The 12,966-nt window shown below is 36.1% G+C and overlaps 1 protein-coding gene across 3 annotated transcripts in view; it reads right to left on the bottom strand.

The window, feature by feature from the left end:
• Positions 1-4,747: 4,747 nt before the first annotated feature.
• The window catches only part of LOC137355466 (adenosine kinase-like), a 240,118-nt gene continuing 231,899 nt past the window's right edge, over positions 4,748-12,966 (bottom strand). For all 3 annotated transcript variants that reach the window (XM_068020615.1, XM_068020616.1, XM_068020617.1), the window contains exons 10-11: positions 12,586-12,672; positions 4,748-5,717 (exon numbers count right to left, since the gene is read on the bottom strand). In XM_068020615.1, the coding sequence (XP_067876716.1) occupies positions 5,593-5,717; positions 12,586-12,672 (212 nt within the window). In that variant the 3' untranslated portion in view covers positions 4,748-5,592. The remainder of the gene's footprint in view (positions 5,718-12,585; positions 12,673-12,966) is intronic.

The following is a 12,966-nucleotide window of genomic DNA, read 5'->3' as shown; positions in this document are numbered from 1 at the left end:
ATAGAGAACTGAATGTAATATTTATTCAATAAATGAAGGGAACCGCGAGAATACAAATTGAGAGATTTACTTTACTGTAGAATTAATGCTGTACTCTAGAACTGTTGATAAAATATCCTCTAACTTTTTGTAACTGTCACCAAAGACTTCAATTAAAAAGTTAAAAACAGTGCAGATATAGAATTTGTGTCAGACTTTTTCATAAATTTTAAAGGAAATCTTCGGAGAAATTTCAATATAAACTGGGAATATAGGGACAGAAGGAGGCCATTCAGCCCCTCAAGCCTGTTCCACCATTCAGTTAGATCATAGCTGATCTGCACCTCAACTTCATTTACCCACCTTAGTTCCATCTCCCTTGATACCCTCACCTAATAAAAATCTATCAAGCTCAGTCTCAGTCTTGAACACTCAAATTGTCCCAGCATCCACAGCTTTACAGGGGGGATGGGGGAGAATTCCAAACCAATTTTTGTTTCTGGACAGACCCAAAGGTACTTCAGTGACTTGGACCACAAGAGTAGCCTACATGAGTCCTACAGAGGCTACATTCCTTTATCAATAAATGAAGAATGTACCCATTCATCTCTTTTTTTTAACCAGAAGCAATTTTACTGGCAATAAGAGGGCTGAATGCAGAGTCCTGTATGTGCATTTCAGCCTCCAGAGAGTTCAACTTTTTTGCACAAGCAAAAGGAATTGTGCTATTAACAGGTAGTATTATTTATGGCTGCTTGCTCATATTGCGGTTAAACATGCTCTCTATTATGGCATCAAGATATTTTCCTTGAGCTAAATTCTGTATTCAATAGTTCCCCAGACTATTCGCATTGTAAAATGCATTTTATGTATTGAAACTGGAAAAAATATCTACAAATGGTATATGTAGAGTATATTATCACACATACATGTACATTTGTAATAAAAAATCAGTCTGTACAATCACTCATGTTGAAAATTACCTTTTTATAAGTTTGTAAACTTCAGAGACCTTCTACAGCTTCGTAAGTTTATTTGCATTGCCATGATCAAAACTAGTATTATTTTCTCTGTATTCAACATCATGCCTTCAAAGTAAATGATTGAACACAAAAATAGTTAGTTGTATTTATCAACTAAAATGCCAATAAACAACTGTGGTTAGAATGGGAAGGAATAGGATGAAAAAACAACAATCAGGATAAAAATCTATCACTACCTACTTATCACTGAGTGTTATTTCAAAACCTCTTGAAATGCTTTTATGTACCAGCAACTGTTTTAATGAGATTATTATGACAATGCAATCAATACTCGTCCATCAAGATAGTCAATACCAGTTAACTCAGGGACTATGTGCTGCTATTTAATAACTTCAACAGGTACAGAAGATCTCAATTTTCGACCTATTTTCCAATGCGTTATGAAAGTTGTGTAAAATATTTAAATGATTTAAGAAAATTTTGTTTGATCACATAAATTGGATTCTTTCTGAAATATAAAGGCCAACATAGAACCTGTAGATTGTAAAACAGATTGGGATTCAACAATTATGTTGTGGCAAATATTGGAAACATTAAAACATTTTTACACAGAATTTACAGCACAGGAATAGGCCATTGGGGCCAAGTGTTTTGTGCTGGTGTTTATGATCCACACCAGCCTCCTCCCACCCTACTTTGTCTAACCTTATTTGCATATTGTCCTATTCTTTTCTCCCTCATTTATTTGTCTCACTGCCTCTAACAGGCATCTATACTATTTGCCTGAACAATTTCATGTAGCAAGTTCCACTCCCTTGGTAAAAAAGGTTTCTCGAATTCTTTATTGCATTTATTAGAGACTATCTTATATTTATGGTCCCTGGTTTTGGACTTCTCTATGTTTATCCTATCAAAATCAAATAATTAATTTTGAAGACATCTATTAGGTCACCCCTCTTTTTTTTAAAAAGAGAAAAAAAGCCCCAGCCTATTAAGTTTTTCCTGATAGTTATAACCTTTCAGTTCAGGCATCATCCTTGTAAGTTTTTTTGCACCTTCTCTGGTGCCTCTATATCCTTTTTGTAATATGGAGACCAGAACTGTTCGCAGTACTCCAAGTGCGGTCTAACCAAGGTTCTATGCAAGTTTAACATGACTTCCGTGTTTTTTAATTCTATTCTTTGAGAAATGAATCCCAGTGCTTGGTTCATGTTTTTAATGGCCTCAACTTGCATTGCTACTTTTAATGATTTGTGTATCTGTACTCCTAGTTCCCTTTGCTCCTGTACCCCACTTAGATTATTTTCCAAGGAGTATGCAGCCTCCTTTATCCCCTTACCAAAATGCAACACTTCGCACTTATTCCCATTGAAATTTATTTGCCATTTATACCCCATTCTGCAAGTTCATTAAAATCTTCTTGTATTTTGTCCGTCTCCCTCTGGTGTCGTCTGCAGATTTTGAAATTTTATTTCCGATTCCTAAGTCCAAATTGTTTATATAAATGGTGAACAGCAGTGGTCTCAGCACTGATCCCCCATGGAACAGCACTTCCCCCCTCCCCCCGCTGCCAGTCTAAGTAACTACCTTTTTGCTTTGAAGCCAGCTTGCTATTCATTTTGCTACTTGTCCCCCGACTCCACAAGCTCTGACCTTAGTCGGAAGTACCTTAGCAAAGGGTCTTTGAAAATCCAAATACATTACATCTGCTATATTGTCTTCGTATACGCTTTCTGTCATTTCTTAAAAGAATTCAACAAGGTTGATCGAACATGACCGTCCCTTTTGAAATCATTATAATATTTTTGGTTTCTGGATGATTTTCCACTACATCTTTGAGTAAAGTTTCCAATATCTTTCCTATCATCGACCAATATCCCCTCTAGTTTTTCTTTCGTTGTGTGTGACCTATTCATTTAAGTGCATGGAACATTTAAATTGTTTTGCCGTGCACACATGGTAACTTAAAAGGGCCAACTTATGCTCAGCCTGTACGGGAAGTTCCCAGTTACTGCGCAGCTTAGAGGAAACACTGCCACTTACGTTGTTATCTAGTCCATTGTCCTCTGGACGTGTTCTATCTCCAGTTTTAAATACAAGCATACCAATAGCTGTTCTACAGTCCTCTGGCACTATCCCATTTTCTAATGAATTTTTACAATTATCTCATAGTGCCTCCATTATCTTTTTCTCAACCGCTTTTAAAAAACACGCACAAACGCAGGGTTTTATCCTAACTTTAACTACTTTATAAATTATCTCCCCTCTTCCCTATCTTGGCGGTCTTGACATCTTTTTTGATCATTTCTTCTAATGCCAAGTCCCATCAGTCTCCATAGTAAAAGCTGAGGCAAAGTAGTTATTCAATAATTTCGCTATCATTACCTGAGAGTTTATCTTGTGCATCCCTTAATGGCCCTATCATGATTTTCCATTTGAAATCAGAATCGTTTATTTAAAACACATTTTTTCTATTTCAACATATTTCAAAATTATAACTATGATCACTGAATTGCTTGTCATGAGGGAAGCAACTAATTTTCCAGATTGATTATTCAAATGCATAATTGTGCTAACTGTTTTGCTAGTCATTGCTGACATTAAATGGGAAGTTGATAAATGCTTGTACCATTTTAATTTTTTTTTTAAAAGTTGAGCAGGAAAGATTTATAAATCAACTTTATAGAACCTCATATCAATATAATCAAAGTGATTGCAAAAATTGATAGAATGTAAAAATTATAATTGAAATTTTGAACATTTCAGAACTTTGGAAAACAATTTTAAAATCATTTTTGAGTGTTCTTTTTAGTTAAGCTTTTAAACTGGTATTTTAGTAGTGTGCCAGTATGATTAAAGTAGTATTCTTATCCAAATTTTTCCCCCTCATTGGCCTGGGTTTTTATTTGGGTTTTCACCTCTCCTAAGAGATTACATAGCTCTGAGTGGGTGGGGAGTGTCTGTGTTGTAATGTACGATGCATGACAACTATATAGACCAGTGCGTCTTTTCCTGTCCATTTTTGTATGTTCCTATCAGAGATATTAATATTCTAAATTGCTAAATAGAAAACTGGATGATAACAGTGCACTTTACCTCTGAACTGTTAATGAACTTCAATTCAGGTCATAAAATCTGCATGGGTTGTCATTATTTTAGTCACCTAAGGTCTATTAAGTGATAGATAAATTGAAATAGAACTGACTTTGTTTTAACGAAAGGCACTTTTGAAATCAGAATTGTAGTGTAATACTGAAGAAATATTTAGAACAGCAGGAGGCAGCCAATGCTATACTAACCTGAATGTCTGATGCTATTAGTGGGCACAAGATACATTACCTAGTACTCTCACCTTTCAACCCAAAACTGAACAATAACCAAGAGCCATAAAAGACTGCAGATGCAGTCCAACTTTGTTACAGATTTATAGAGACAAGCAAAGAATTTTTTGTGATGGGTTGATTTTATGAAGATTTTTTAAAGCTGTCTTATTGCCCATAATAGAGACCCCGCCCTGACTAGGGGAAGTTGATTTGGAGAGGTTTAAGGTGAGATTTCAATGAACATTGTCTTTAAAAGTAGTATGCTGCTTCTTGTTCTGTCCTCTAATTATCTTAAGTTAATGATTACTTCCTGCACAATGAAAACTCAGAATTTAGTCAAAGTCGCAAAATGAACCCACTGTAGCTAGAGACTCAAGTAGCATTTAAAATGCTAATAATGTCCAACAAACATGTAACTATATTTAATTTCCTGAAAGAAAAATAACTAAAGGCAAGGAAACATTTACGAGAATCATCTTTGTTTATTGTCAATATCAAATTATAAAGAAAAGAATGTTGTCATAACCATGTATAACCGACTTTGAACATTACAGGTGTCCAAATAACTACAGAGCATCAGGATTTTAAAAACTGTGCGTTTGCAGATTTGATTTGGTATTTCACAGCAAGATTTGCCTGCTTAAATATTTCTGTGCCTCACTTTATTTTATTCTCACTATATAAGTTTACTTTTCTGAATAAACTCAAAAACAGAAGATACTGAGGTAATTTGCTAAACTGAAACCATTTCATGATGATATGATGGATGCACCACTTTTCAAATGACAAATCACTTGAGATCAATTACAACCCTCACTTTGGGCTGAGTTTAAAAACTCACCGTCAGAGTAAACAAGTTATGCAATTTGAAGTCATCTCCAGAAAATAGGCAACATAGTTTTCACTTCATGTTTTCGTTCATTACCAATGCCATAATTACTGTCAGGTGGATGGATAATTAAAATGAACTACCAAAACATTCATCGCCAAAATCAACACTTCATGGTTTCATCTAGAGATGTAACTAAAAATCACGAAAAGACAATCAAGGTGATAGTTTTTGACTATCAACTTGATCAAAACATTTTCAAGGCCTGTCATCTACTCTTAAGGTGTTCACATTTTCTAAATATTAATTTTTAGTAGCTGATTGACAAAACTAAATAAAAAGCTAAGTACAGAATTCTTATGCAGGGTGTGGGAAGAAAAGAGAGAAAGGTTATTTATTTTTAAATGGACAGCAGTTCCTGTTCTTAGAGTTAACAAAGGACTTTTTGATCCCACTTATTTTTGTATTAATGAAAACATCAATGAAAGTCTGGCACTTCTGGGAATGTGCAACCTGAACGCCTAATGATGACATTTGCTGCATAATGACCAGCATGGATGCATTTTTCAAGAGGTTGATCATAAACCAGCTGTGACAGAAAACCTACAAAGAAAAATAGTAAAAATTAACTGCAGGCAAGAGCATTAAAGACGTTTTAAGTTTGCAACTAAACACACACATTATCTATGCCCCTTCAAAACTAGTCTGAATTTTGTACCTTTAACTGCATTGGAATCAAAGACACATGGATTTCACAGGTCATGGATCCGTGCGAGATTCTTGATTATATTTTACATTGATAAAATCAGCTGTTTGTGCCCAGCTTCTCCCTTTGGGTAGAGGCCAGATTATCAAGGGCAGAAGTACTAAGAAATTACAATCTTTTCATAACTTTAATATTGATTTGTTTCTGTTTTAAGAATAACTTTTGAGCCAATGAGATGCAGTGTGACATACTTTGAAGCTCGATATTTCAAGGTGTGAAGATGCATGTCAAAAATAAGTCAAAAGGTCCCCTCACTTCCTTGATGCTCAATGGATAAATGGATCACATCGCATAGTAATGAGACACAAAAACCAGAACATTCACTAATTTGATCTCCTGGTCTGTGCTGAATTAGCAAATCTTAGGTGGCAATGGATTCACTTATAGTTAGCCTTAGTGTACCCAGACAAGCGTGGTGGTGCAGGAGAGGTTAGGACAGAAATGCATGGTGATGTCTCCCACAATTCAACAGTTTTCCAACATTCACTGTATTGAAGATTGCTCACTTGGGCAAGAAGCAAGAAACCTGCAATACCAGGTCCACACATGCTTGGCGGAGAGGAAAACGAGGACAAAAATAACATGGTTTTCTATATTTTGAAAGACAAGATAAAATAACTGCAATTTTGAATGGCACATGGGATTTCTCTTCAAATGTAGGGACAGCTTTTCCCCCTGTTCCATATCTTGCTAAACCTGCTTCCAACCATTATCATTAATCTGGCCAACCATGAAGGCATTTTTAATTCCAAATTAGCTTTTAATGATTTGGTTCGGGTAAGAATGAACTACAAGTATGTTTAAGTTATAAGTAATCGCAGAGTTAATAGAAGTTTTTCTTCAAATATTCAAGTCACAAATATATATAGTAAATCAATTTTCATTGAGGAAGATAATTAAATGAAGTACTAATTAGGATAAGAGGCAAATCATTTTTCATCACATCTTCCGATAAAAGCGAAGAAATATGTTCAAAGGCCAGATTTTCAATGTTTATATTTTTGAAACATCATTTGGCACCCTTTTTCTTTCTTGAATAAGTATAGCCAAGACATGATGAAATGAAAAACTGCAGCTAAATTTATCTGCTCTGACACACTGCTGAGTACCAGGTTCCCTCTCTTGCAGTTAAATCAATAGTGTTTGAGTAAACACAGTTAAAGCTTTATTAGAGTGGTCTGCTTGTTCTGTAACAACTACTTGATGTTTTGGCTACAAATCAGCCCAACACACACAACTGAATGGAGTTAAAAGGCAAAAAAAATCAGGTGTTACTGAACCAAAGTACCCAGAAACTGGAGGAGTACTGAAACAATGAACCTAAATGGACAATTCTTGCAAGCAATTAGATGAACATGCAGAATTGAAAATAATGGTGACAGAAATGTGGACTACTAACAAAAGGCACTGAACCACCAACATATTAGGAAATAAAACTATACTTAATTGCACTTTAAACATATAGGTGTTAGCTGGAGGCAATTTATAAAATGCCAGTACAAGATGATATATACCTGGCAGCACAGTGAGCACCTTCGCATTGAAAAGTATATTATACATCTCACCAACCACACACAGTTGTTGATGAATACAATAAACCAGCATTAACTTTATGCCCTTGCGCTGTTATCCTTAAATTACATATCTTTCATGCAGATAATCCCATATCTTAGTTGCACTTTAATGACAAACTGGGAACACCTTTCTAACAGGCGAGAGTAGGAGCAAAGAAGAGGAGAAGGCAGCAATTTGTATAATGTCACTTTGGCCTCCAAAATGGACATGGACATAGCAAAAAAAAAAAGTTGATATTAAATTTGCAAACAATAGAAGTTATATTACTTTAGAAAAAGAGTAAAATCAAAGACATAGAAAGGGGGATGAGAGAAGAAATAGAATAAAGACGGAGAATGTGAGGAAAAAAGAGATGGCAAGATACAAAGCAATATTTATATTTTTATTTGAATTGTGCTTTACACGTTTATTTTAGCATAAAAGATTTCATTGCACTATTTGAAGAGGAGAGTTCTGACCAACGTTTATCTGTCAATCAACACCACCTAAACAGAATAACTGGGGGTCCCTTTCATTTCTGGTTGTGGGATTTTGATGCATGCAAATTGTCTGCCGTGTTCTGCTAGATAACAACAGTGACTACACTTCAAACAGTATTCATTGGCTTTGGGACAACTTGAGGGCAACAAAGGTTCTATTATTAATGTAAAGTTTTTTTGATGAATAAACTGGTTTATTACTATCTTCCTATTATTTCAAAATGACTGTGCTTAAACTGAATAAAATTACAAAACCAGTTGAGCCAGGATATTACCCGAACCTGCTTGCAGTTTAATGATCAACTTTCCACAGTTTTTGTAATGAACTTAATAATTTTGTATCCTGAGACATAAATGTGGTAAAAACTTGCAATGCGGCTACATTTTCCATTCATCTAGTTATTTACTGTAATCCTACATGGAAATTAATTCAGCATAATGAATACAAATCTTTTCACTTTATGATGTTGATTTCACATGGAACAAAACTAAAATGTAAAATAAGTGATTTTTGTTCTTTAATTTTTCCTCATAGTCCTCAGCTACTTCTCCCAATTCAAGTTTTTTCCATTGCACTGAGTTTGTACTTACAGGAGTTCTGAACTTTTATTTGACGAATGTGACATTTACATTCACCCATGACACCTTGCTTTCCATGCCTATTGTACTTTTTGGATTTTATAAATAATATCACCTAAAGGTGTCAATATGAGCATCGCATTGATAATATTAAAAGGCTGTTAAGAAATTTCAGCTCAATCAAATCACTATGAATATACAAATCCCCTTAAGGAATAAAAACACCAGAAGTAAACTGGCCCAACTGTGAACTATAGGAGAAGTTAAAGATAGTATCAAATTAAAGGAAGAGGCTTATAATTTAGAGGCTTATAATGTCAACAAAAAGAGTTTTAAGTCTGAGGATTGGAAGGATTTTAGAATTCTGCAAAAGGAGGACCATGAAGTTGATTGAGAAAATAGAAACAGATTATAAAAGCTTCTATAGATATGCAAAAAGAAAGAGATTAGCAAAAGTAAATGTGAGTCCCTTACAGTCAGAGACAGGAGATATTTCAATGGGGTATAAGGAAAAGAATAATTTGCATCTGTCTTCATGACAGAAGACACAAAAAACATTCCAGAAATAGCAGAGAACCAAGGTTCTAGAGTGAATGAGGGAATTTAAAGAAATAGTACTGGAGAAATTAATGGGACTAAAAGTTGACAAATCCCATGGACCTGATGGCTTATATCTAGGGTTTTAAAGGAGGTGGCTACAGAGAGAGTGAATGCATTGGTTTAGATCATCTAGAATTCCCGAGATTTTAGAATGGTCCCTACAGATTGGAAGGTAGCAAATGTTATCCTGTTTTTCCAGAAAGGAGGCAGAGAAAAAACTGAGAACATTAGGCCAACTGGCCTGATATCAACAGCAGGGAAAATGCTAGAATCTATTATTAGGAATGTAGTAAAGGGCACTTAGAAAATTGTAATATGATTGAACACAGTCAAATCAGATTTATGAAAGGGAAATTGTGTTTGACAAATTCCATTAAGAGTTTTTTGACGTAACCAATCGGGTAGATAAGGGGAGTCAGTGGATGTAGAGTATTTGGATTTTCAGAAAGCATTCAATAAGGTGCAACACAAAAGGTTATTACACAAAATTTGGGCTCATGGGATTGGGGGTAATATATTAGCATGGATAGAGGATTGGTTAATGGACAGAAAATGGTAGGAATAAATGAGTCATTCTCAGGTTAGCAGGTTGTAACTAGTGGAGTGCCGCAAAGATCAGCGCTTGGGCTTCAGCTATTTACAATCCATATCAATGACTTAGATGAGGCAACCAAGTGTAAAGTATCCAAGTTTGCTAACGATACAAAACTAGGTTGGAAAGTAAGCTGTGAGGAAGTTACAAAGAGCGGCAAAGGGATATAGGCAGGTTAAGTGAGGGGGCAAGAACGTGGCAAATGGAATATAATGCGGAGAAATATCAAGTTATCCACTTTGGTAGAAAAAGATAGAAAAGCAGAATATTTTTAAAAGGTGAGAGACTGGGAAATGTTGGTATTCAGCAGGACCCGGATGTCTTGTACACCAATCACAGAAAGTTAACAAGCAGGTACAGCAAGCAATTATGAAAGCAAATAGTATGTTAGCGTTCATTGCAAAGGGATTTGGGAATAAGAGTAAAGAGGTCTTACTGCAATTATATAGGGCCTTGCTAAGACTGTACATGGGGTTGTGTGTATAAGTTTTGGTCTCCTTACCCAAGGAAGGATATATTTGCCTTAAAGGGCATGCAACAAATATTCACTGGACCAATTCATGGGATGAGGAGATTGTCCTTTTGGGAAATATTAAGTAAACTAGGTCTATTTCACTAGAGTCTAGTAGAATTTTTTAATTTTTTCACAGGACGTAGGCATTGCTGGGCTAGGGCAGCATTTATTGCCCATCCCTAATTTCCCTTAAGGAGGTGGCGGTGAGCCACCTTCTTGAACCGCTGCAGCCTTTGGGTGTAGATACACCCACAGTCCTGTTAGGAAGAGAGTTCCAGGATTTTGACCTAGCGACAGTGAAGGAACAGCAATATAGTTCCAAGTGAGTATGGTCTGTGGCTTGGAGAAGAACTTTCAGGTGGCGGTGTTCCCTTACATCTGCTGCCCTGGTCCTTCTAGGTGGTAGAGGACATGGGTTTGGAAGGAGCTGTCGAAGGAGTCTCGTCTGAGTTGCTGCAGTGCATCTTGTAGATGGTACACACTGCTGCCACTGTTTGTCAGTGCTGGAGGGAGTGAATGTTGAAGGTGATGGATGGGGTGCAAATCAAGTGGGATGCTTTGTTCTGGATGGAATGAGAGGTGATCTCAATGAAATATATAACATTCTTAAGGGGCTTGACAGGGTAGATGGGATGATGGTTCCTTGGCTGGGGAAGTCTAGGACTTGGGGTCACAATCTCAGATTAAGGGGTCGTCCATTTAGGACTGAGATGAGGAGAAACTTCTTGAAAGGATTGTGAATCTTGGTTATTCTCTATCCCAGAGGGCTGTGGCTACTCAGTCATTGAGTATATTCAAGACATGGGGATAGTGCGGAAAGGTGGAGTTGAGATTGAAGATTAGCCATGATCTTAATGAATGGCTGAGCAGGCTCAAAGGGCTGAATGGCCTACTCCTGTTCCTATTTCTTATGTTGTGTTTCAAATACATTGGTTATCAGCTAAACCTTTGGTGAAGGACCTCAATGATACAATGTGCTAACAGTTTAAAATGCTGCACCATGGATTAGCAGGTTGTGCATTTACATTGCAACCCGCAATTCACCACACAGTAAGCTTGTGTTCTCAGGATGATTGGGAAGTTTCAGAGTCTGAGAAATGGAACCGACAATCGAAAAGTAAGTCATCACAGACTTGTCCTACAATGGTAAACTTGAAACAGCAGTCAGGGGATCATGAAACAAATCATCCACCTACCCTCTTGATTGGGGAATTTAGAGCACAGAACCACAACATTTGGCCCAACTGGTCTATGCCAGTGTTTACATTCCTCCTTCCACTATAATTACTCCTTCCCATCCTGCCCCCATATCTCTCTAATCCCTTTTCCCTCACATATGCATCAAGATTCCCTTAAATGCTTCAACGTCTCCAGATGACAGCAAGTTACACACTCACTAAAAATAAATTCCTCCTAAACTCTATTTGGTCTGTTATATTATATTAATGCCCTCTGTTTTGGACACTTACAGGTGGAAACTATTTATCCATGTCCACGTTATCAAGTCCCTTCATCACTTTAAATACCTCTATAAGGCCTCCATCTTATTCTTTTTCCAGAGAACAGAGCTCTAGCCTGCTCAATCTTTCCTGATAACATCCTTGTAAATCTTTTCTGCACTACCTCCAGTGCTTCAATGTCCTTTTTGTAGTATGGAGACCAGAACTGTACATTGTACTCCAAAGTACAATTTATCATTCTGTTTCTCTAAAAATGAACCCCACCACTTTCCTTGCACTCTTTATGGCCTCATCAACTCGTGTTACTACTTTTAGCAATTTATTCATCTGTATTTGCAGATCTCTGCTCTTTTACCAATTGTTTCTCATCTTCCAGGAATAAGTAACTTCCTTATTCCTCCTACAAAAATGAACCACTTCACACTTTGCTATTTTGACTTTGATATGCCATACACACACCCAGTCAGAAAGCTTATTTATGTCTTCCTCTATATTGGTGCAGTCCCTACATGATGAGTGATAACCACCACCACCCCCAGTAACAACCTGCTGCAATTTGGCATCATTTGCAAATTTCAACACCACATCTCCAATTCCTGAATTAAAATTATTTATGTATGTGCTCAACATGGCCTTTTTAAGTAATGCAATTCTAACACAAATGTGTACTAGTGTACAGACATTTTGTATATCTGTATCAAAAAATTAAATGCCAGGTTAAATATTTCCAGTTACAATTTTGGCACAAACCAGATTTATCCTGTTTATTGGAGTAATGGTCTCTGATAACTTAAATTGCCTCTGTACTGGTTTGAATAATAGGAAGGTAATAAACAAGTCAATACTGCATCTTCCACAAAATTACATTATTTTGCATCTAATTTATATATTACTAGTAATATTTACCTCCAACAAAGGCATCACCAGCTCCATTTGTATCGACAATTTCATCTTGTTTAATACTTAGGACAGGGAAGACCGTTACATTATCAGCTGTGAGAAAGAAGAAAAATGATGTAAATAGATTAGACATTATAATGAAAAATAGTAATTAAATCATAATACGTTATGATAAAATTAATCATAATTTTAAAATGTTAGTTTTACCAATGCATATGCAATAGTGTAAAGTATTTTAAAATTAACATTAACTTATTCTTAATAGTTTTCTGAAGCTCTGCTATAACTGTCTCCTCTTTGGAGTCTGGGCAGCAAGCAATCTGTTCTCAAGTCCACATTAATGCTGCTCTTTTTTGAGGAAGTGCTGGAACAATGGAAGTGGACTTG

The sequence above is a fragment of the Heterodontus francisci genome, chromosome 42 (assembly GCF_036365525.1).
Source record: "Heterodontus francisci isolate sHetFra1 chromosome 42, sHetFra1.hap1, whole genome shotgun sequence".
Lineage (NCBI taxonomy): Eukaryota > Metazoa > Chordata > Chondrichthyes > Heterodontiformes > Heterodontidae > Heterodontus > Heterodontus francisci.
Note: the sequence above shows the minus strand (reverse complement) of the source record. Positions and strands in the feature narration are given on the sequence as shown.